The sequence below is a fragment of the Pelodiscus sinensis genome, chromosome 3 (genome assembly GCF_052426305.1).
Source record: "Pelodiscus sinensis isolate ZL-2025 chromosome 3, ASM5242630v1, whole genome shotgun sequence".
Lineage (NCBI taxonomy): Eukaryota > Metazoa > Chordata > Testudines > Trionychidae > Pelodiscus > Pelodiscus sinensis.
The window spans coordinates 77,054,692-77,080,779 of record NC_143054.1 but is presented as its reverse complement, the minus strand read 5'-3'; the positions used below and the strand labels follow the sequence as shown (position 1 = coordinate 77,080,779).

Sequence of the window (26,088 nt, the reverse complement as noted above, 5' to 3'; positions counted from 1 at the left end):
ATAGCTAATGTAGTGCTGATTTTCTAAAAAAGGCTCCAGAGGCAATAAGACCCCAATAAACCTAATTTCAGTATCTGGTAAATAGGTTGAAACTATAGCAAAGAACAGAATTATCAGACATGTATGACTACAATATGTTGGAAAGAGTCAGCATAACTTTTGTAGAGGAAAATCATGCCTCACCTACCTGTTAAAATGTCTTTGAATGAGTCAACAAGCCTATGGATCAGAGCGATCCAGTTGATATATTGTATTTGGGCCTAGTCCCTCACCAAAATCTCTTAAGCAAAGTAGGCTGTCATGGGACAAGAGAGAAGGTCCTCTCATCACTTGGAACTAGTTAAGAGATAGGAAACAAAGGGTGGAATTATACAGTTTTCATAACAGAGAGGGGTAAATATCACGGTCCAGAATCTGTCCTGGGTTCTGTCAGTTCAACATATAAATAAATATCTGGAAAAGGGGGTTGAAAGTGAAACTACAAAAATTGTAGATGATAGAAAATTGCTCAGTATGCTTAAATCTAAAGCAAACTGCAAAGAGTTACAAAGGGATTTCACAAAACCGGGTGTCTGGACAACAAAATGGCAAATGAAATTCATTGTTGATAAATTCAAAGTAATGCACATTGGGATTTTTTTTCCAACTATACATACAAAGTGATAGGTTCTAAATTAGCTATTATCGTTTTTAAAGAAAGAGATTGTGGAGTAGAGTGACAAGACATACTGTTTTTAAAGGGACGGTCCTGTATTTAAGTCCTCCTGCACATGTCCCGACTTTTTCATAACAATTGGCAAATTGTCCCATATTTTCTGTTCTGCCTCCTAATCAGTACTTGTGGGGGCCTGCTGCTGGATGGATTCCTGCTTCCCAGCTGCCCATCCACTGGCAGTGAGTGGGGGTTCCAATGGCTGACAATGGGAGTGGATGCATAAGGCTGGTGATAGATCAAAGCTGCAGCGTGTGGGGTTGGCCACTCCATTTGCTGGTCTGTTTTTCACTGGTGTGGTTGGTGAGTGCAGGCAGGTGCCAGATGGTTATGCATCACCTCTGCTGCCCATTCATTGGCACTGTTCATGTTCCCCCTTTTTGCTGTGCTCTCCCTGCTTTGCCTCTTGATACACAGCAGTCCTAGTGCTCTTCCATATGCCCCCAGTGGGGCTAATCCTACTCCCAGCAGTGTGCGGAAAGCCCACCCCTGCTCAGAGCGCTTACCTCACCAACAACTTGGAAGGCAGGCTCCTTCCTTCCTCTACTGCCTCTGGCTGGGCTGGTGCCCTGGGAAAGCTCAAGACTCTCTGACCTGGGACACTGGCAAGGAGGAGCCAAGCTCCAGGGTGGTAGGGCAGAGGGGAATGATTCCCAGTCTGCTTACATCCAACCCCTCAGGCTTCACAGCAGCTCCCAGGCTGCAGCTTAGCATCCTCCCCTGCTGCCAGGGAGCACCAGGCTGCGATGTACCCTGGGCACCTCATCTGCTGAGCCACCTCTTGGCCAGGTTCCCTGGTCCTGCAGTGTACAATGCATGCTTAGGACTTAACCCCTTCCTACCTACACTGTAGCCAGGGGACAGGAGGTGGCTGCGTTATGTGAGCGGCCAGCAGCAGCCTGGAGGTTTTAGCTTCCTTTCAACACTGTGTAGACAAGATGGGACAAGGTGCTTCCAATCACAGGCGAATGTGCTGAAAGGCTTCTGCTGGCCACATTCTGGGTGTGAGCTCTGGCAGAAATCTGGGGAGGATTAGAGTTATAATCCTGTGTGCCTCCTTGTGTGTTGCTTCAGGAAGGTACAGCATGAGGTATCACGAGAGGCAGGACCATCTCGGGGGCCCAGCCAGATGCAGAAGGCAGAAAGCACCAAGCAGGGGACTTAGTTGGCCATTCCCCTATGTGAAATAGGTGTTTGGGAGTGGGAGCATGTCACCTTTCCCTGTGTGACGTTTAAAGATAAGAAGGTAAATAAAGACTCTAGCTACACAGTATTTCTTTTTAAAGTGGCTCAGTCAACTTGAAGTTATTTAAACTATTTGTTCTGTATAGTCCTGATTGATTGCTATTGAACTCACTTGAATATAAGTAATTTTACCAGATGTTCCATATTTAGCATAGCCACACTATCTTCAAGTCATCATGGATAGTTCTCTGTAAACATCTGCAGAATGTGCAGTGGCAGTCAAAAAAGCTAACAGTGTTAGGAACCATTCAGAAAGTGTTATGTAACAGAGGAAAATATAGAATGCCATTATATGCAGTTCTGGTCACTCCAACTCAAAAATATACATATTATAATTGGAAAAGATTCAGAGAAGGGCAATGAAAAAGATAAAGTGTATTAAAGTAGTTCCATATGAGGAGAGATTAAAAACACTGAGACTGTTGAGCTTGGATAAGAGACAACTAAAGAGGGATATGATAGAGATCTATAAAATCAGAGAAAGTGAATAGGGAAGTGTTATTTGCCTCTTCCAATAACACAAGAACTAGGGGTCATCAAATTAAATTAATAGACATCAGGTTTAAAACAAACAAAAGGAAATACTGTTTCACACAATTCACAGTCAGCCTGTGGAGCTCATTTCCAGAAGATGTTGTGAAGGCAAAAAGTATAACATGGTTCCAAAAAGAGCAACAGAGGATGGCTCACTTGATAAATATCCTTGTCTGTTCATAACTTTTTATCATTTCTTGTAGGTATCTGATGATGGTCAGTATGTCTTACTATCCATACGAGAAGGATGTGATCCAGTGAACAGGCTGTGGTATTGTGATCTACAGATGGAATCAAATGGTATAACTGGTAAGTTTTTCTTTTCCTTTCATCCTTCCCTTCTTTAGATTTTGTTTCCCCGTGTCCACTAGAAAAAAGAATGCATAGCTGAATTTCAGTTTCTTCTGTTTAACATCAAGGATGGTCACCTCATTTTTTATTTATATATCTAAAAGGATGATAAACATAAACATGCATTCATAGTTTGATTTGGTTTTAAAGACTGCTGATATTTTTTTCCAAGGTGTTTAAAAACAATTGGATTATTTCTCCATGTCAGAATTCTGAGGTGCATCTAAACTCCAACTTTAATGTTCATTGTCAAAACTGACTTGGGAATAACTTTTTTTTCTTTGTACGTTATCAGTAAAAGTATTTTAATTCTTTAGCTCTATAGGTATAGTCACAAAATATTTACTTTGTATTATAGTTTCATCCCTAGAGATAATTGTAGTAATTGTTACTCAGAACTTTGAAGAGTTATATGATTACTATACTAAGGGATAGTTCTTATACATTATAGGTGGATTAGCATAGTTATTGTTTATATAATAACAGATTTATTCATCTTAATTTCTAGCCACTCAGATGAGTTAAAAAAAGACACATTACTTCCCTGAACTTTGTATGTCTGTTCTGTGTATAGCTGGACATTCTAATCTCTTTATGTTTGTAGTTTTATTGTCCAATATTTTTGATACTTCCAGAGCATTAGGCATAACCTTCATAGAATATGCTCACTGGCCAGAGCATAACAAGCGCATCTTTGGTCTGTTGGATTCGTGTTGTGTTGAATTAGAAATTTATAGGCAAACTGAATAAAATGTACAACAGCTAATTGAATGTCTGAGAATAAGGAAAATTGCATTTGTGCACGTAAACAGAATACTAGGAGGACATTATGATGATTGGTACTATGTAGAAACAATGGAGTATAGGCTGTATTTTGATTTTGGTTTATCAGTCATTGCTGTTACTATGCTGCATGATTCTTGGGGCATCCCTTAATTGACACACGTGTTGTTCAGCTTAGCTGATAAGCAAAACTAAATAGTTTGAACTTCCTGAATATTGCTGAAATTTGTTCCATTTATATACTTCATGTGCTGGTGCTAAGTAATGCTAAAGTAAATTGTAGGGATGTAGTAGTGTATACAGATAAACAGTTACACACAAGCTCCTCTGCCTCCCTCATGCTGGTCCCTCTGTATCAGAGGCAGCAGTGTGTGAGATGGGGGAGCAGGCGGAAGCCATTGCTCGTAGGGAGCTGATTTTTAAGTGGGCTCCCTATGAGCACTGGCTCCCACAGAGCCACTTGCCCCTTCCCCCCGTCACTATATCAAAGCAGTTACACATTTACACACGGTGGCGGGGCAGCATGGCTCCACAGTGTATTAGAAGCAGCAGCTCAGGAGAGGAGGGGTGGTGGCTCTGTGGGAGCCAGTGCTGGCCCCCCTTATGTAAACATGTAACCACTGAGAATTTCAGCAGTTACACAATTGCAAAAAACCCAAAACACTTTTTAACATCCTTAGTAAATAGGGTAGCTAATTCTTAACAGCTCCTTTCCAACAGGAATATTCATTGAACATGTGGGTACTCTATATTCAGTGCTTTCTAACTGCTGTCAATGTGCCCCTGTAATATAGTCTTGGAGAGCTCAGTAGCTGTTTAATGAGAACTCTTATACTTGGGATAGCTATAGGATAGCAGGCCCAATGAAAACAAAGTGGAGCTACACAGATAGGTTCTTTACAAACACAAAGCCACTGTAAAATATTCTGAAAATGAAAGTGCTGGGTACAGTGGAGACAGTTTTGCTAAACAGCAAATCTTATAGTTTGTCATTTAAACTCAAGAAGCAGATGATGGGGATACTGAAACAACATACAAAGTACCTTCCTTCCTCTTCTCCTCATCATCCCTCCTACCACAAACCAAACACAACACACAACCTTATAGAAAGTACTGCTATGGCAACTCACAAGAGCACACAGGCTAATGACGTTTGTATTCCGTATAGCTATGTGTGAAGTGAAACTTAGAATGTAGTTTAACCTTTTGTCACCTCTTCCTTAGAGTCAGGTTGAACATGTGCTTGCATGCAAGCAATAACATATATAATCCCACTTTGCTTGTCTAAGTTACAAGATACAAAAATCATGAACTCATAAATGAGAACTTCTCGAATAATGAAAGGATCGTTTGTTAATGGAGTCACAATAAATGTGTCCTAGTCCACTAAACCTGCATGAACCTGACTACCACGGTGTTACAGGAACTTCCATTCCTTTCCTATTAGTTTCTGGGGAGGGGCAAAAATGCTGTTATTCCTATGGTCTCAAACTCCCGGCTTGCGCCAGTTGGAGTGATTATGCAATCTGGCCTGGGATTTCTAGCAGGTCGGGGGTGGGGGCAAATGTAGGAAAAAGGCAAATGTAGTGCCCATCTTGAAAAAAAGGAAGGAGGACAATCCAAGACATTACAGATCAGTCAGCTGTTCCTCAGTCCCTGGAAAAATCATGGAGGGAATCCATTATGAAGTACTTGGAAGAGAGGAAAATGATCAGGAATAGTCAGCATGGATTCACCAAGGGCAAGTGATTGCCTTCTATGATTAAGTGACTGGCTCTGTGGACATGGGAAAGGGAGTGGACATGATATACCTTGACTTGAGCAAAGCTTTTGATACAGTCTCCCACAGTATTCTTGCCAGCAAGTTAAGGGAGTATGGATTGGATAAATGGACTGTAAGATGGATAGAAAGCTGGCTAGATTGTTGGACTCAATGGGTAGTGATCAACGGCTTGATGTCTGGTTGGTGGTCGGTGTCAAGTGGAGTGTCTCAATGATTGGTTCTAAGGCCAGCTTTGTTCAACATGTTTATTGATGGATTGCATCCTCAGCAAGTTTTCAGATGTCACTAAGCTAGGGGGAGAGATGGATACATTGGAGGGTAGGGATAGGGTCCAGAGTTGCCTAGACAAATTGGAGGATTGGGCCAAAAGAAATCTGATGAAGTTCAACAAAGACAAGTGCAGAGTCTAAGGGGGGTTGTAGAATCTTCACCTTTAGAGGTTTTCAAGTCCTGGCTTGACAAAGTCCCGGCTGAGATGATTTAATTGGGTTGGGCAGAGAGCTGGACTCGATGAGCTCTCTTGCATGAAATCTCTTGCAACCATATGATTCAAGAAGTTACATTCTACAAGTTATCATTCATATTTGGCTTAGTTAAGGCTCCTGCCGATCTTACACTGCGAGTTCTTCGGGGGAAAACACATTTTGGGTTGTTTGTACAATTCTTTTATGATTCGATACTGGACGGATGTCCTGAGGTGCCAACATAACAAAAATAAATAGAAATGAAGAATAATCAGTGTAACCTTTACTTTTACATATTCCGACAAGAAAGTGATTTAAACATTTGAAATATTTTAAGGAAGAAGAAATCCTGCTATTACAATAGAGTTGTGATCTGTATATAAGGACACTGAATCTGTATCTCATTTGAATTTGTGGATACATTTGTTGTTTCCACCCCTAGTCCCCAGATTTCCTGCAGGATTCTTCCCTACGGAGTTTTCTCAGGGTATGTCTAGACCAGAGAGCGGGGTGGGGGGGGGGAGCGGCAGGGGAGCGGACCGGCACTTTAAATTAAAGGGGCCACAATAAAATGTGGTGGGTTTTTTTTTCCACAACAAAAATTTTCCCGGCTCTAGGGGTCGAGCACCACTGGTCTAGACTGTAGGTTTCTTTCAGAAGAAGCTTTTCTCAAAGAGATCTTCCAAAAAAACTTCTTCCGAAAGAGAGTGTCCACACTGCCAAAGTGCATCGAAAAAACAATTTGCTTTTTTGAAAGATAGCATCCATTCAATATGAACACTATCTCACATTTAAGCTGTGATTACTCTGGATGGAGTGGCCACCAGGGCACCTGTGCTTTTTCCTTGAGGCCTCTTTCGAAAAACGCCCTCTTCCCCATCCACACATGCCTTTTTCTGAAAGAGCTCTTTTGGAAAAGGCATTCTTCCTCATAGAATGAGGTTTACCAATGTCGAAAAAAACACTCTGTTCTTCTGATTTTCTTTCGAAAGAACGCAATAGCAGTGTGGATGTAAGTGAAGTTTTTTTGGAAAAATGTCAGTTTTTCCAAAAAAAACCTGTAGTCTAGATACACCCTCAGCTTTAAAAGAAAACACTATTGCAGACAAAAGACATGCCTTGAATTGACCCTTACCTCAACTTATATTTGCGTAGTCATTCCTGCTCCACCCAGATTTCACCTTTTGTATGTCACCTTTTGCCAGAGTTTCTGGCCATTTTAATTGCTAACAACAAGAAGACAAAGGAATATTTTCTTTAGCTATATTTAAGGAACTGAGAGTGTCATTCACAGAATTTGCAAAATTTTGTTTATATTCACAAAATAAGCATCCCCTTTTACTTCACTGTAGCCCCCCAAAATAATATGCAATGGGAAACTTCAGAATCATTTCAACTTATAATGAATCAACACAAGGTGAAATTGTGGCTCCACTGAAGTCCATGGAAATTTTGCCATCAACTTCATTGAAGTCAAAATTTCATCCATTGTTTATTCTAGAATTTAATTTTAGTTCCCTCTAGATTATGGATGTCACTTAAAATAATATCCCCTCCCCACCCTACCTCACAAAAAGTCATCCTAGATTTTTTCCTTTACATCTTTGTCTTTAGGGTTAGAAATGATGTTAAAATAATTTAACATTCTGAATATGATGTCTAAAGACATTTCTGACCTTTGGTCTACACTATGGGATAAAGTCAGCTACATTAATTGTGTAGCTTAAGTTGAAATATTTTAAGTTGAAATTTAGCTCTACCCACACTATGGGAAATTGAAGGGAACACACTCCCTTCAACTTCCCTTACTCCTTGTAGGAGGAGGACTCCCGGCATTGTTGGGAGAACTTTGAATTAGCTGTCTTCACTAGACCCACTAATTCGAACCCTGGAAGATCGACAGCGGCTGCTTTGATTTTATCTGTAGTGTAGACATGGCCTGAAAGTTAAGATTTTCTAAATATATGAGAAGCACAAAGCTTGCAAAAAATTGGTGGGTAGATCCACTGGGTCATCAGCGATTAAAAGGAGCAATTGAAGAATGTTGCTGAGAAGTTAACTGATGTTATTTTTTGCATCCATCTTTATCACCAAGGTTGTTGGGTAAGATACTTACCTCTGACCTGCTTTTTTCCTAGTAATAAAGATGAACTACTCTCAGAGCCTGAGGTGCCAGAAGGAGATTCTGGAGCAAGGATAATTTAAAAAGCAATAAGTCAACAAACCCAGATGGTATACATCCAAGAGTCCTGAAGGAGCTTAAGTGTGAAGTGACTGAGTTGATAAAATATGCAAATTATCTCATTAAAACAGCCACTGATTCAGAGGACAGCAAATGTTGCACACGTACTACAGATATTCAAACTTTTTATTAAAGCAATTTAGAATACAGTAAAATATCAACATACTACTTTGTGCATTACTGATTCCTTATTCAGGATCAAGATAATATTCAAAGACGCAGGCTAGAGATTCAGCTTATCTGTCTGGGGAGCCCCCCTCTGCTGAATCTTGTATATTTGTAATATGTAGATACTTTAATGAATACATGATTGATCCTGCTGGCACTTAAAATGCAACTATATCACGACTCAGAGTAGAAAAGCATTATATTCAGTAATTGCAGGAACATGCCTTACAATAACAAAATATTAATACTTTGTTAAGATGTGGGTTCTCACTTTAAAGTGTTCACCCCCTTCTGGCCTAACACAGTCATTAGTGCAAGTCTAACACGATGCCAAAACAAGAGAGTCCTTGGTTCTACTGGGGTCAGAATTCAACACTGTTCCTCATAAGTGGGCTCTAGAGACCATGAGAGAGGCTGTCGTCAAACTTCAAGCTCCTGGGCTATGTTTTAAACAACCATCTGGTTCAGGTCTACCCTCTTTCCAAAGGCATCTGACAGGCTGTGGCATTCTGCCAGTTCCTAGCTCAAGCCTGGCTTCTCGCCACATATTGGAACAGCCCATCTGTTCTCCTCTCCAGCCAGTCTTCAACTGCGGGGCTTTCCTCATTTGGTCCCCCACACAGCCTGTCCTAGTGGGGTAGGGTAAGGCAAGGCTAAGTGAACTGAGCTGACTGGCCCGGGGCATGTTGGCCCTCTAGAGGAGCAGACTGTTCTCCTACAATGACCAATTGCTTCCCAGCTCTCCATCAAACCTTTATCACTTGTACTCATCACAGCGAGGTAAGTCTTCCAGCTGAATTTCAATGAGAAGGCAGCAGTAGCAGTCTTGCTGGGCAGCTAAGGGAGGGCATATTACAGGGCACAGGCAGCATGGGGAAAAATGCAGGAACAATCATCAGAAGAGGGCTACTGGGTGCTGATACTGGCAGCACTACTGGAGTGGAAGGATTAGAGGAACAATACAATTAAAGATAAAGCTATTTAAGAAGGGAAGAAGAGAAATAACTATGCAGCCTTTTCCATTTGCTTTTTTCCAGTTGTTTTCAATCGTTCAGGGCTTCCTCCGGTCGCCAAAGGCTCAGCAATGACATCTGCCAACTCCCTCAGCACCCTTGGATGTATTAGATCCGGCCCCATGGATTTGTGTATGTCTAACTTTTCTAAATAGCTCTTAACCTGTTTTCTCCACCAAGGGCTTTCCACCTCCTCCTCATACTGTGTTGCCTAGTGCAGTAGTCTGGGAGCTGACCTTATCCATCCCAGGGAATCCTGCCCATCACTTCCCCGAGGGAGTCAAAGTCTGCTTTTCTGAAGTCCAGAGCGTGTATTTTGCTGCTCTTCTTTCTTCCTTTCGTCGGGATCCTGAAACCAACCATCTCATGATCACTGCTTCCCAACTTACCACCCACATCTAATTCCTCCCTGTTTGTGAGCAGCAGGTCAAGCTGTGCATGGCCCCTGGTTGGTTCCTTCAGCACTTGTACCAGGAAGTTGTCCTCAACATTCTCCAAAAACTTCTTGGATTGTCTATGTACTGCTGTATTGTTCTCTCAACAGATGTCAGGGCGATTAAAGTCCCTCATGAGAACTAGGGCCTGTGATCTGGAAGCTTCTCTTAGTTGTCTGAAGAAAGCCTTGTCTACTTCATCTGTCTGATCTGGTGGTCTATAGCAGACACCAACCACAGCATCACCCTTGTTGCTCCCACCTCTAAACTTAACTCAAAGATTTTCACGAGGCTTTTCACCCTCTGTGTATTGGAGCTCTGAGCAATCATACTGCTCACTTACATACAGTGCAACTCCTCCTCCTTTTCTCCCCAACCTGTTCTTTCTGAACAGTTTATGTTGGGGTGGACAAAAGCCTCTCAGTGGGCTGGATCCGGCCCGCAAGGCAGTTTCAGGCCCCGTCCCCTAACTGGCATGCCCAACACGTGGCACGCGTGCCACGGGGGAAGGAGCTCAGCCCTCCCCCTCCCACGCAGCCGCTGGAAAGTGCTCCCTCCAGCGTCAGCCTGGGACCATGTGGCTGTGGCACCTCCAGGGCTAGCCTGGGGCTGCGTGGCTGCAGCACCAGCACTTCTGGGGCCGTCCCTGGAATGCGTGGCAGCAGCAGTGGCATTTCCGATCTCTGGGGCAGGCCCAGGACTACATGGCTGCCACGGCAATAGGACCTCTCTCCGGGACACCTGGGACAGTGTGGCTGCAGCCATTGCTGCAAGGGGGCACAAAGCCAGGTAAGGTTCCCCCTCATGCCCAGACACCCCTCACTTCCCTCCCCCCAACACCCGGCACCCCCAGTGTGTTCCAACACCCTCCTTTGTTCTTGCACCCTCCCTTCTAGCCACACACTGCACTCTCCCTTGTTCCTGCTCCCTCCCCCTGGCCAGACACCCTACTCCCAGCCTGCTTCTGTACCCCAGCTCCCTCGCAGATCCTGCACCCCGTCTCTATCCTACTTGCTGGCAGCCCTGTCACACACACTTTACCTCTCATTTTTGTCCCTACCCCAGAGCCCAAGAAGGTCCATAAAATCCACTAACTCCAGAACCCCAGAAAAAATCTAGTCTATGGGAAACCCTTAACCTCAGTTCCCACCCATCTGATTGATGATGTTAAATGCTCTGGTTACCAAAAGGGAGGCCCCTGACACTGTATCTGATCACCAGTGATTCCCCCCCCCCCAAAAAAAACACACTTGGAGTCCAGATTAGAGTTCACTAATATATTGTAGAATTTAAACTGACAAGTATATGAACAAGAACAAAAAACATCAACTGACAAATCCAAAACAGAAGAGAAGGAAGACAGAAAGATCCCCAATACAGGTAAGGTATTTATACGTTACAACAGTCTCTGTGTTGCCAGTGGTGGTACTGCTGCTTACGGCCTTCTACCTTTGGGCTCAGGTTGGCCCTTAGGGAGGCACCGCAAGTGATCCCTCGCAGTTCTGATATGATTCTCTTTGGGCCTTCACCACAACGGAGTGTTTCAGGGATGGTGACGATGTGATGGTCCGAGGCAGGTAGAGATCAAACACCTCTGCTTGGTGTATCCCAGATCACCAGTGCTGAGCCTTCACCACAGTGTGGTGTGGGAACCCTCCGCAGTTGTGAATGATCCCTCTGCCTTTTCCCTCTGTGGCGCTGTGCTGCCCTTGCAGACACAGACCGGAACACTGACCACCCGCCCCCGGGTGCCGTGCTTTTCTTCCTTCTAGAACCTTTGGCAGGTAAACTCTAAACTTTTGTGTAGGGTGGTGTGCACAATTCCGGGCTGGGTGCAAAGGATCTGCGTGCCTGGTGCAATTTTGGTACTGAGTGTAGACACTCAAGGTGGGAAAAGTTTAACTGACTTTCCAGAAACTCCATTTTGTTTTCAGTTACTGATGGCATCAACCACTCCTTTAAGTGTACACCTTACCTACATCCTATTTTCAACAATTACATTACATTATAAACAAATCAACATTATAACACCACTCTAACAGCCACATCTGAAATTTGTGATGTGGCCCCCCCTTACAAAATTATTGCCCACCCCTACTTTATACCCCTAGTTTATACAATGTTCAGTCATGTGAGTCATCCCACCAAGTCTCTGTTATTCCAATCAGATATTAGTTCTTTGGCCGGGCCAAGGCTTCTAATTCTCCCTGTTGGTGTCCTAGGCTTCTTGCATTCATGTACAGACACCTTAGATAACTAGCCTATTGCCCTACCTTCCCCATACGAATTGGGTCCTCCTCCGTTGCACCTTCCTTCTTGTGTTTCTTCTCAGTATCTCGTTTACCTCAGGGCTTAGGTCACTGTCCTGCGATGAACCTAATTTAAAGCCCTCCTCACTAGGTTTGTAAGTCTGCCCGCAAAGATGTTCTTCCCTTTCTTTGTTAGATAGATCTCATCTCTTCCTAGCAATCCTAGAGCCTGGAACAGCATCCCCTAGTTGAAGAAACCAAAGCCATCTCTCCAACACCACCTGCACAACCATGCATTTACTTTCAAATTTCGACGATCCCTATCTGGACCTTTTCTTTCAACGGAGGATGGATGAGAACACTACTTGCACCTCAAACTCCTAGATCCTTCTTCCCAGTGCTACATAATCTGCAGTGACCTGCTCAAGGTCATTCTTGGCAATATTGTTAGTTCCTACATGGAGAAGTAGGAAGGGATAGCGATCCAGAGGTTTGATCGGTCTTGGAAGACTCTCGGTCACATCCTGAATTCTAGCTCCAGATAAGCAGCATACTTCTCAAGATTCCCTGTCTGGATGGCAGATGGATAACTCTGGCCCTCCTAGGAGGGAGTCCCCAAGCGCCACCACCTATCATCTTTTCTTGGGGTGGTGGTTATGGAATCCCCATTCCTAGGGCTATGCATCCCAAAAAGGAAGTACTCTTTTTTTTTTAATTCAATGTATTCAGTTTATACCATACAGATTTCTTTGAGCAACAGCAATAGAAAAAATGCCAGCAGCAGTTCCCTGGAATGAAGAGCAAATAAGTGCAAAAATAGTGTGTGGGTTTTTTTCCCTGAGCTCTGAAATCATTATTTATGTTTTTGTGGCAGATTATCTTAAATCAGTAGTAGCCAGATTGGATCTCTTCAATCAGAGCTACATTATGACTTTCATGGGCCCTAGGCACTTTTGCCTTCGTGGGCCCCTTCCTCCATTTAAAAAAAATATATATTTTTGATATAACTTTAAATATTTTGACACATTTTTTCTGTTTTAGGCATAATTTAATAGATTTTCTTCGACCCTAAAAGTTCACTTTTTTCTTCTGATTTTAAAAGAAATTAAGACATTTTCGTGGGCCCCTGAAAGTATCGTGGGCCCTAGGCACTGTGCCTACTATGCCTAATGGATAAGTCAAGACAAGGCTGCTGCCACATGGTCCCTGGGCTCTGATGCAGAGTAGTGGGCGGACCTGGGTCCCCTTTCCCTTTGCACTGCATCTAGCCACACTGAGGAGTGGCCTTTATGGACTGTGGCTTACCCATGAGGTGAGGGGCTAGACTGGGGCTGCAGTTGGCCACAGTTACAGGTGCAAGACTAAGGACTGCTGATACCCCCAGCAGGGGGACAAGAAACCAGTCTGGTGGGTAGGGATGTTAAATTTAGATTAATTAACTAATCAAATAGTCCATGGGATTTCCATTGACTATTTGCTGAGTCTACAAGTGCGCTTCCGCCTTTGAACTGTAGCAAGAGCCCTAATATTTCAAAGTGGAAGCCCCACAGGGAGTGTGGGGCCAGCAGGGACTCTGCTTTTGAAATGTATGAAAGCCCCGCTGGGGTTCTCATACATTTCAAAAGCAGAATCGCAGCAGAACTGGCGCGAGTGGGAGACTTCTTCAGTTCCCACTCGCACCGTTTCTCGCTGTGCCTCCACTTCTCTTGCCCCCCTGCGGAGATGGTGCTGATGGGGGGAGCCGTCTTTTAAGCCAGCACTCTCCAGCACACTCTCTGATAGAGGCAGCAAGTCGCATCACTAGTTAACTATTCAATAAGTGTATGCTTATCGGATAGTTGGCTAGTCACTTACATCCCTATTGGTGGGCACTGCTGGAGGATAGTCCTGAAGGGGATGTTGTTGCCTGGTGAGCAACATGTGTCCAGAACAGAGCGAGAGAGAGAGAATGGAGCAGCAATGGGTGAGACACTGGCGAGGGGGTGTCGGGGGGTGGGGGGCTGCTGAGAACAGAACTAATTCCCAGAGTGACCAGCAGGAGACGCCACAGTGGTGAGTCTCAACCTGTTACATGGGTGGACAATTCACACTGAAAAACAGCAGATGGTGAGGGGCAATAACAGAAAAAAGAAGAAAAATATGATCTGTTCAGCCTCTTCAGTGAATAGTATGATACATTTCACAATGTGCCTCTTTAATCAGTGATGGTCTTCAGAACTGACAAAACTCCAATTATCAGAGTAATTGGGCACTCTTAAGCTAATAACATTCCTGAATGAAACTAATAAATATGAACAGCTTTTATTCAAGATTCTGCAGAGAAGCTGTGTGATTAATAGTAGTTGATTTCCATATGTTGAGGGTTATAGAGACGAGAGAGTGACTGTTTCTCCCACTCTTCCCCCACCTCAAAAAAAAAAAAAAAGGCTATAGGGAACATTTACGCTGTGTCTGCCAATAAGGGGTACGCATCCCAGTAAATTTAATGCACCTTAGTGCTTTCCATTATTACTAAATAAAAGGCTCACTCAGAATTTTCTTCCCAAGGGAGGGGTTAATGTGACATTGAGCTGTTATGCTTATAAGAAGCACACAGGATCTTTTTAGCAGAAAAGGCAAAACACTGCATTTATTAAGAATACCATATCAAAGCAGCTAGCATATGCTTCATAAAGTCACACATGCATGCATGTGTTCTGCAAATGATGTATAGTTACCATTCTATCGTGGGTCAAGTCTGTCTTGCTGGCCAGCCTGGGCTATCTGAGTGAGAAGTTGGGGTTCCTCTGAGGTTTGGCTGGCAGGAAAAGCCAAAGCCCCAACTTTATACATGCAGGTTCCCATTGTAGTCTATGGGTTTTGCAGTGTCATCCTGCAATCATTCATCCTTCAAAGGTGTTAATCTGTGTTTTCCAGAGTTATCCTTTGAAGCTGTCAGATTTTCCATGTGGTCTCTTGTTTGTGTCTCACCCTGCTGTCTCCAGGGTTCATTGATTCTGCTAATTTAATTCAACCTTGGGTTACCTTCAAGGTTTCCACTTCTTGCTCATGTGGGCATTTATGATGGTTTTCACACTTACACATATCCTTCACTGACACCAAACAATTTACAGAGCATTCCAGATAAGGATCACATAGTTACTAGAAGACACAACCTAGTTTACGTAGACATGGGGTACAGCTTAATTTGTAATGCTAACAGGAAGCAAGACCTTATAGTAAATGTTATCTAATCATGAGAGACAGGGTGAAATACATGCATACAGAATTTATAAGCAAATCATTATACATCAAATCATTATGCATCATTCTTATAACCAATACTAAAATACTATGTTTTTACTACTGAGCTTACCTTTGTGGCCTGGGCTGCAGAGATTCCTTGCATAACTGAGAAAGTTCTAGGGGCCTATCTGAGTCATGACCAACTCCCTGGGTTAGCCTATGGGGCAGCTATGAATCTCTACGCTGTTGTGAGAGTTGTGGACCTACTCCTTGCATATGCTGCACACCAGGTCTTGTGATGGCATCTATGGATGTCAGCTTTTCTGCTGTCATCCACAGAGTCTGTGCCAGGAAAACTGTCTCCCAGCTATAGTCTTCTTGAGCTTCTTTCAGCTGCTCTTCCTTATTTACCCATTGAAAAGGGTCTGCAGCAATGAACGAGGAGCTTGTGTCAGAAATTGAAGTGAGACTTAACTTGCAATAAGGACAAATACAGTCTCAAAAAGGAATCTCTGGAAACAAGGATCATAATAGAAATTTTAATAGCTGTAATATGTCGTTTGTACATCGTTTGTATTTATGGAGAAAGGAAAGGAGTTAAATGTATGAGAAGTTTTCCAGCTCCCTCCCTGTCTTTCTCAATATGTACTTCAGGTTGTATCTACCTGGTCTGGCACCCTGGGAACTGACCGGTCCTGAATGAGGGAATTTGCCAGATCAGGGGAAGTCCCCTGCCCACCAACCTCCCAGGACACTGCCCCTTCCTATGGCTTGGCTCTGCTCCAGCCCTGCTGTTTCAGGGCTTGAGTTTGGCTCTGGCCTGCTTCTGCCAGCTGGCTGGTGCTCTCCGGAAGCTGCACTCCACAGCTGCCACAGACCTGCCTGGCTGGGGCTTTCCAGTGGCAGGGCTCCACGGCTGCCCCACTTCTGTCCCACCCGGTGATGCTTCCCAGGATCAGGGCTCCATCGCTGCCCTGCTGGATCAGGGCTTCATGGCTTCCCTGCTGTGGTGCGTCTAGGTTGGGCTCCCTGGGATGAGGCTCACCAGTCCCAATGGTGGGGCACTCTGCTACTGGACTCCTGACCAGCTTACACTCCCAGGCGCTGAGGCTGTCTGGTCCATCAACATCCATGATCCTGGTAGCGGACCAAAGATCCTGGAATTTAAGAGCTTCAACCTGTAGTATATACACCAAAGCATTATAGTCATGGCAGAGTTTGAAAAGCAATCACCTGGAATAAATATTGGAATATCACCTCAGCCCCTGTACCGTACTAGGGTGGATGTCCAGAGAAAACAAAGCCAGGGCAACCCTAGTGGGTGCTATCCTTAGTTTGTTTATGGTCTCTAAGGTTATGTCTACACTGGGAAGATTTGTGACAAAAGTGCTGTCAACATGCAAAAGTGAAAACTGGTGAAACCAGCTTTTCTGCCTCTCGTTGCTGATATTTCATGGCCACATTGCTAGCACCTGTCAACAGATAGAGGAAAGCAATGTGGATAAGCATCCCACAGTGCAGTGTTGTGGGAAGACAGACCTGACCCCTACACTTCTTGGGATTCCCTCCTGGCTCTGTGAGCTCTCCATGCTAAGGAAAGTCAAAGCAGCACTGCTGTCTCTCTTGCCCACCCCCTGCAGCAGCAGAACAGAAGCGTTCCAATTATTTGGTTTTAGTTGGTTCCCAAAGGGGAATTCAGCTGTCAGATACTCCCAGAGCTTTGAAAGGGAAGGAGGCCACGTTCCTGCAGGGCAGCAGAGATCACAAAACACTGAGCACAGCCATTGGGGCAGGCATTGTGGGATACTAGCAAAAGCCAGTTCTTTCGACAAAACAAACAGCAGAGTCCACACTGACTCTTTGTTGACAATAAGGGGAGGGGAAAAGACAGAATTCTCTCAGGACTGGAAGTGTTGTCACCAAAACTGGGTGTTTCTTCCCCCAACAAAAGTTGCATTGTAGCATAAACACTCTCACTGTTTTGTTGCCAAAAGGCAAAGTTTGGGCAACAAAACATGTCAGTGTAGACAAGGCTTAAGTCAATTATCTTTTAATGGAACAAGGTTTGGATGCACTTTTGTTCGCATAAAGAATTCAGATGCCTTCTTTGGTGCCATGATGACTTGCCAAAAATTGATAATTTAAAATAATGTTTAAAAAATATAATTTGATATCATCCGTAGCTGTGTTGTTTCATTAATGTTTTGCTTGCTTTGGTGACTGACAGAAAATGTAATAATTCAAAGTGCCTGTACTTTGAATCATCCATATTAGACACGTTTATTCAAATGCTAACCGAGCAAATACCACTGTTTCTGAATGTCTGTTACACAGCTACAAAATAAAAATGATTAATAAGGAAAAACTTTTCTAAAGGTTATTATTTCTTTGAAAAGGAAAGTGAGAAGAAGAATGGTCTTGTATTTGAAAGACCCTGTTGGATTGAATGAGATCTGGATTTAATTCTCAGGCATTACCCAAAGACTTCCTCTGTGAACTTGGGCATATCACTTAATAGCTCTATCTTAATTCTCTATCTATAATATTGGGATAAAAATCCTCCTCTCTTCTTTGGCACTTGCTTACTTAGAGTGGAAGTTCTTTATACAAGAGCTGTCTGCTCTTATGTGTTTTTAGAGTGCCTTGCACAATAAGGCTGTATGTTTGATGTCTGTTGGCACTGTAAGACAACACAGGCCGCGGAGATCTTACCTTATGAAGGATAAATGATTGACAAAGGCTGGAGAATGGGGATAAAGCAGAGAAGCACAGGGAAGTAGTGGTGAACATACACATGCTTTGGAACTACCATTGTGTATGTCTGTAATAAAAAAAAGACCCACAGCTACCCTGCTACTCGTTATTATTAATAATATAATGTTTTTGTAGCCTTCAAAGAAGAAATATATCTTTGTATTATTAGATGAGAGTTTGCTAATACTGAGCCTTTGCTAGGTTGACTGGGAAGTCTTTTGTTAATTTCTTATTAATGTATAATTATCTTATGGTGTGAAATATGGTGTTTGACAGCAATGGCGAATCAAATTTTCTCTCTACGACCAGGTTGCCACAGCATAAGCTCTAGTGTGTATGTTTCTCCTTGTTATGTCTCTGGAATGACTGAGTGGACTATCTCTAGCGATCAGATTCCATGTCCATTCTGTTACTGGTCTTCCTGCTGAGACTGGCAGTCCCATAGTGACAGTTGACTGATTTCTCTTTTTTAGCAATAATCTTTTGCAAATGATGGGAATAATAATTTATTAGAAGGTGTACACACTAGACAAGATTTGTCCTCTGTTTTTATTCAGAAGCTGGGCTTGAATGACAGGATGGATCACTTGATGATTACCTGTTCTTTTCATTCCCTCTGGGGCACCTGGTATTGGCCACTGATTTTTAGTGAGCTGCTTTTGGGATGCAAGATATCTAGATGTAATCTGAATCAAAGTCTAAAAATATAGGTGTTAAATCAAGTATGCTGGGTTTACTTCTGGGAAGCATCTGCTGGAACACGCATCAGCTCTGCTCTATATTCAAGCACTAGAGAGCTAGACATAACGAAAGAGAAGCATCTGAGCAATTTTTCTGATTTAGCTTTTATGCATGTTAATATCTGTTATTTAAACTCTGTTCCATCTGTTATTTGCCACTTTATAATTGCATTAGTAATCTTTCTTCAGCGCATCTCTTTTACACTGTGCTTAGTATCAGTTGTGGAATTCTGTTACATGCACTTTCTGTAAATTTTAAGTGAAGGGATAAGTGTGTCATTAAAGACTCTAGGCAAGCGTGACATTGTATTAGTTCTGCTGCAGAGAAGGCAGCTGTGTCTTGAACATTCATTGATTCTTGATGTGTAGGTGTCTGTAGATTAGTTGAAGTTAACTCATCCTGTGTCTGGTAAAAAAATGAATATGACTCTGAATAGGAAGGCCCATGTGATTATATGTTACTGTGTAGTAAAATACATTCTAGTTTAACTTATCAAGCATGTGATAGATGTTTAAAAGATGTCTCTGCAAGACTTATGATCTGATGCATTTCCTTCATTTCTTGGACACTAATTTTTAAAATAGTGTGACAGACATCCTGATATCCTCAGACTGTTTGAATATTAACTGAAGAGAATTTGTAACTTTTTTCGTCAAAACCTGTGAAGCCAAATTAATTTGCAGTGTGACATTTTGTAATAGCCATTGTCAGTTTGTCTTCCCCACAACTATAATCTACGTGACACAACATTTCCAGTTTTATGCTACTGGAAAACTGAAGGGGAACATCTGTTCAACTTTCCAGGTTAGTTAAAATGCCTTTCGTGCTCAGTTTTCATAACCTTCACACTCTGCACAGTGTTTGTTTTACTTATTGCATGTTGCATATATTTAATAGTTTAAAAGATCAACTCTAATCTTCTTGATACAAGCCAGGATAGGGCAGTGACAGAGTGTGCAAACCCCACCTGGATAAGGGAAGCTCCATTTGCTAAGGAAGCCCACCCCTCTGGACCTGCAGATAATGAGTGGTAGAGGAGAGGGCTTTGTGAGGAGTCCACCCAAATCCCAGAGGCAGGGAGAGACTGATTTGGCATGGCTGTGTGGTTGAAAGGACACCAGTGAAGCGGCTACACAGGCAGTCCTGAAGTAAGGTAGTGCTACTGACCTTTTCTCTTTATGTTGACCCCAAGAATGCCTTGTGCTCTATTGAGTTTGAACTTTTGCCCACCCATAAACCGAGTCAGAAGGCCTGCAAAGGTTGGGGCCCAGTGCACGGATTGGGAGGGTAGGCCCTGAACTAGGCTTACCCTGTGCTGGTAACTAGACATGGCAAGGGAACCCAAACCCTGCTAGAGAGCTGCCCCAGAGAGACTCTTTTTACAAGCAGCGATATAAGTTCCTGATATAAGATATAGTTAATTAAAACTACTAATTGTTAAATAGTAGTTAGTTGACAGTTCTTGTTGGAGGATTCTTCCCCCCTCCACTCTCCCACATGCGCACACCTGTTGTTTGTTTTTTCTCCAGTAGTGTTTTCCCCGGGCATGTAGCAGAGATTTAAGCACTGTGATGCCTGTGGCAAGCCTATGCCCAGAAGGGACTCACATAAGGCTTTCCTTGAGTGCTTAGGTGAAGAACACTTAACAGATAAGTGCAGTATTTGTAGATGTTTCAAGCCCAAGATTAAGAGAAATCAACACTTGAAATTCATACTGTGGAGTCAGCACTTAAACCTTTGGTGCTGGATCTGGTCTCTTGGATGCACAGTGCGCTGGCCTCAGTGCGGAATTAATTGGCACCATGGAAAGTGGGACCTAAGGAACACTGACGCTGGTCCGCAGCCTGTAGGGCCAGCTCCTCCATGCAGCACTGCTCCCAGTCATTGTGTGCCGCAGAAAAAGTCCAGATTGAACAATGGCTACTCTCTGGACAGGGAGACAGGCAGTTATCGCATTTCAGTGCATCCCTCGGCAGAACACCAAAAGGAGAGCCTGGCATCCCCAGCACCATCGACTCTGGCTGTGAGGATGGGACTGTCAAGTCCAGACTTGTTGTACTCTTTGGAGTGGGCAGTCCTGGAGGAGGACCTGGACCTCCCCTCCATGCCAGGCACTTTCGAGGCTGCCCAGGAGCTTATCCAAATGACAGTACGTGTGGCACTAGCTCCAGTGCAGGCCCCAGCGCAGTCGCTGGCTCACACTCAGGCACCGGCCTTAGCCCTAAAGCACTATTCGGTGCATACCCCAGTACCTATTCGGTTAGCAGAACTGCCAACAGTGCAGCCCTCTCTCCCAGCCTTGACCCTCCCAGCACCAGTTCCAGCGCTTATGCTGGTACTGTCTCCAGTTTGGCACTGTGGCAAGCCAGCCACATTGCAGCGATGTTCCCCATGTCCTTGGGATTGTTTCTAGCTGTGTTGGGTGCCGCACTGCTGTGGTCTGGCTCTGAGTATGCACTGGAATTAGAGGTCAAGTTGTTTGTATCTCACAGTAGACGTTACTGCTCCCATTCTGTGCACCACTCCTGGTACTGCCATTGGGATGCTGTCCTGGCACCACAGGCATCCTGGCCTTTACAATGGCAAGCTCCCTTGCAGTGGCTGTTCTGGACATGGGCCATGAAGGTCAGTGCTCAGTGTTGCAGGCGGCGTAAGTGACTTTGTCTTGCCAGCCACCTTTGGCCTCTGTTGGTGCTCCAGACTCTCATAAAGACCTGAGCATGTTCTAGTGTAGGCACCACCTGAGGATTCAGCCACTCCAGTCCCTGAGTCACCAGCATCTCACCCACCTAGTGGGGACATCAGGGAGCCTGTGAGTCAGGAGGACACCCAGGTCCCAGAGCATCCTCCTCCCTGGATGAGGCAGTTACAGGCATGCCCTCCTCCCTTCTTGCCCAATGTCACTTGCTACTTCATAGAAAATCTAAATAGTGGAAGCATTGTAGCTGTGTGCTGACTTAGAAAGATAGTACAAGATTGTCCATATTTGGAGGGCTTTCTTCACAAGCATAACAGCTAGACATTTTTAAAAGAAAAACATAAATTTGGCATACATTGAAAACTTCAAGACTGTCACTTGAAAAAGTTTCTTAGTACACTTGTCATTAGGAAATACAGTCGAGTCTCGATTATCCGACCTAAATGGGACCGAAGGATGGTTGGATAGTGAAAACGTCAGATAATGCAGAATACTAATAAAAAGAAATGAGTAATCAGGTGTTGTTTTTGGGTGTCCTTACTTTTCTTCATGGCAACATCATGCCAGTGTCTGAACAGCAGTAAGTCTGTAGCAGTCGCTTCCCTCTGTTGCTCATCGTAAATTAGTGTTGGATTGAGAGCCTTCACTGTGACTCAGTCTATCCACTTTCTCTAGTTTGGTAATATGGTCTTTATAAGAATACAGTACTGGTGTCATCAAACAAAAGCACGACTGCACTCGTGTAATCACAGTTGCTAACAGCACACTAGTTATGTATGGTATGGGTGTGCGGCACTGATTGTGATTGGCTGTTGTACGTGCTGCGTTCTTCATCAATTCATCACGGCAGCGGGTGGCACGTCAGATAAAATGGAATGTCGGATAAGCGAAGGTCGGATAATTGAGACTCTTCTGTATATTTCCAAAGGTCTGGTTTTAAACAAATGTGTGTGAGCTTAGCCTTGCAGGTTTATTTTTCTTTTGTAGTGGTTATTTTATCAATCTTATTCTGACTGCACTCTGGAGGCTGCTTAAATGTTTAACCAGCAGAACAAGGAAACGTGTACCATTAATCTTTTTCCTATGACTGTTGTCCTGTGCAAACCTGGAAGTCTGTCTGATAGTTATCAGAATAAGCTGGACACACAGCAGTCGAGCATATATGCATTAGAAACCTTACGGGTACTTCTCCTTGTACCCTGTGGTGTTTTTCTTAGCATGCCTGTTCATTTTTCTGAGTCTGGTTGTAATTTTTGTTTTGTCCTTTCACTAGAAATGAGATTGCTCCTTTTTTCTTAAGATGTCAGTGCTGACTGTTCTTTTGAACATGTATTCATTTCTAATGCTTTTTGTTGCATAGAAAGAGAGAAATCCAGGCTCTTGAAATAGCATGTTGTCACTAAAGAAAAATCAACTTTGGGTAAAAACTTAAGTTAAAATTTCTACTTGGACAGCTCTGTGACTCATCTCTCTCGTTATAAAAGCTTTAGTGGGATAGCCGAGTTAGTCTGTAACAGGAAAAACTTTAAAAACGACAAATAGTCTAGACCAGTTGAAGTTTCCAAAGGCTTTTTAGAGGCAGACCCACATAAAGTGCGTTACAGTAATCCAGTCGGGATGTAATAAGAGCAGGGATCACTGTGGCCAAGTCATGCTTGTTCAGTAAGGGTCGCAGAAGGCGGATCAAACGAAGTCGCCCAAAGGCAGTCCTGGCCGCCGAAGAAATCTGATTTTCAAATATTAAAAAAGGGTCCAGGAGGACTCCCAAGCTGTGTACCTGTTCTTTCAGGGGGAGAGTAACCCCAACAGGTGCCATGCCACATTCCCAAACATATGGCTTCCTGATCCACAGGACCTCAGTCTTATCTGGGTTCAACTTCAGCCTATTTGACTCCATCCAAACCATCACTGCTTCCAGACACGAATTTAGATCAGTCACCGCCACACCTGGTTCTAATGTCACAGGGAAATAGAGTTGGGTGTCATCTGCATATTGATGCCACCATCCTCCAAAACTCCTTATGATGTCTCCCAGTGGCTTCATGTAGATATTAAATAGCATAGGGGACAAGATGGAACCTTGCGGGACTCCATAACACAATCGCCACGGGGTCGAATAGAAGCCCCCTAGCTCCACCTTCTGAAAGCGTCTCAACAGGTAGGACTGGAACCACTGCAAAACCCAATACCCAACTCTGCCAGGCGTCCCAGAAGGATATCATGGTCAATGGTATCAAAAGCCGCTGAGAGGTCGAAGAGAGTCAACAGGGATGCACTCCCCCATCTATCTCCCAGCATAAATCGTCTACCAGGGTGACCAAGGCTGTTTCAGTTCCAAACCAGGCCTAAAGCTAGACTGAAATGGATCTAAGTAGTCTGTTTCTTCCAAGGAAGCTTGGAGTTGCAATGCCACCGCCCGCTCGAGTACCTTGCCCAAGAAGGGAATATTAGCAATTGGGCGATAGTTATTTAAGTCATGTGGGTCCAGGGAAGTCTTCTTGAGTAATGGTTTTAACACTGCCTCTTTCAAGGCAGCAGGAGCCATACCAGATCTAAAAGATGCATTAATAATCCCCTGGACCCAGCCAGTTATCCCTTCGTAGCTAGATTTAATAAGTCATGAAGGGCAGAGGTCAAGTGAGCACGTGGTCAGTCACACTCCTCCAAGCACCTTGTCCACATCCTCAGTCTGCAAAAGCTGAAATTGATCCAGAGGAAAAAAGACTGGGTGGTGCACTCACACATTCTGTGCCCACTGACATGACATAACCAGAGTCCAAATCCACCCAGATGTGGGCGATCTTATTTGCAAAATGTTTTGCAAACAGATTGCAGTGGGAGGCCAAAGGCTCTCCTCTATTTCGTCATGAGTGGCAGACTGCAACAGGCTCCGCACTACTCAGAACAATTCCACTGGACGGCACGGTACAGACGCGATACGGGTGGATAAGTAGCTTTTCTTCGCTGTCAGCACCACCACAGAGTAAACTCACAGTTCCTCTCCCCCTCCCCTCCCCGAACCCATGCTTTAAACAGTGATTAGGGAGATTAAAGTGTTCCCCAACAGGTTTCTGTATGTTTCCTTTACATATATCTGATTTGTGTCCTTGATTCTTTCCCGCAGAGACTGTCCAGTTGTCCAGTATATATAGCAGTGGGGCATTGCTGGCATTTGATGGCATAGATCAAATTACTGGATGTGCAGGCAAATGACCTTTTGATTTGGCAGTTTATGTTGTGGCTCCAGCGATTAATTTGCGAGGTATAGATATGTGGGCAGAGTTGGCATCGTGTTTGGTTGCAGGGCTGGGTTCCTGGATGGTTATGATGTGGTTGTGTGGCATGGTTACCGGAAAGAATTCGTTTCAGGTTGGGGGGTTGTCTGTAAGCAAAAATAGGCTTTTCTCCCAAGGTCTCTGAGAGTGAAGGATCATTTTCCAAGATGGGTTGTAGACTGTGTATAATGCACTGGAGGGAGTAACAAGTGGAGTTCTGTTGTTTTCTCTTTTGGGTCTGTCTTGAAGTAGTTCATGTCTGGGTACTTCTTTGGCTCTGTCAATTTGTTTTTTCACTTCTCCAGGTGGGTATTTCAGTTTTGGGAATGCTCTGTAAAGATCCTGTAGGTGATTATCTGTGTCTTTGGGATCGGAGCAAATGTGGTTATATTTAGGGCTTGGCTGTATACAATAGACTGAGAAATGTGTCTGGGATGGAAGCTGGAGGCATGAAGGTAAGTGTAGTGGTCAGTGGGTTTCCGGTATAGGGTGGTAGAAATTTGTCCATTATTTAACTGTACTGTAGTGTCCAGGAAGTAGATTTTTCATGTGGACTGGTCCAGGCTGAGGTTGGTGGTGGGGTGCTTGTTTAGTTTGGAAAGGAGAAGAATAAGAGGGGGAAATGATATCGGTTTTCGGGTATGTAAAAGGATATGAAAAGGAGAAGGGAGAAAACTTGTTCTTCCTGGCCTCTGAGGATAGAACAAGAAGCAATGGGCTTAAACTGCAGTAAGGGAGGTTTAGGTTGGACATTAGGAAAAAGTTCCTAACAGTCAGGATGGTTAAATACTGGAATAAGTTGCCTAGGAAGGTTGTGGAATCTCTGTCTCTGGAGATATTTAAGAGCAGGTTAGACAGACATCTATCTGGGATGGTCTAGACAGTGCTGCATCCTGCTGTGAGGGCAGGGGACTGGACTCGATGACCTCTCGAGGTCCCTTACAGTCCTAGTGTTCTGTGATTCTATGTTGTAATTATAGGGGCCCTGACTAGTGTTCCCTGTAAGCTATGCACTTGTGTAGCTGCTCAGCAGAGATTCCAGTTACCACCCAGCTGATTAGCAGAGTATCCACCGCTCCTGGTGGTGCACATTCACTCATGCCCTCAGTGCACGTATCAAAATTCATTTGATGGAAAAAATCCACACATGGATGGGAATAGAGGGAACATTGGTCCCGACAGAAAAAGGGTGGGTGTGTGGGTGTGGCGTGGAGGCTGGTGTTGCAAGGTTATGGAGGGAGAAGGTGCTCCCCTGCTACCTTAGTTCTGTGCTGATACTCCTGACAGGGCTGCCTTCAGAACTAAGCAGCAGGAGAGCAGTAGCTGCTGGCCAGGAGTCTGCTGCCATCAGCCACCCAGGTCTGAAAACAGAAGCGCAAAAGTAAGGGTGGCATGGAGTGGTATTACCATCCTGACA

General features: G+C 43.9%; 1 protein-coding gene across 1 annotated transcript in view; it reads left to right on the top strand.

Moving 5' to 3' along the window:
• Nucleotides 1–26,088, top strand: part of PREP (prolyl endopeptidase) — a 164,892-nt gene that overhangs the window by 40,862 nt on the left and 97,942 nt on the right. Inside the window, exon 7 of the mRNA XM_006118459.5 lies at nucleotides 2,695–2,800. Coding sequence (XP_006118521.1) covers nucleotides 2,695–2,800 — 106 coding nt within the window. The remainder of the gene's footprint in view (nucleotides 1–2,694; nucleotides 2,801–26,088) is intronic.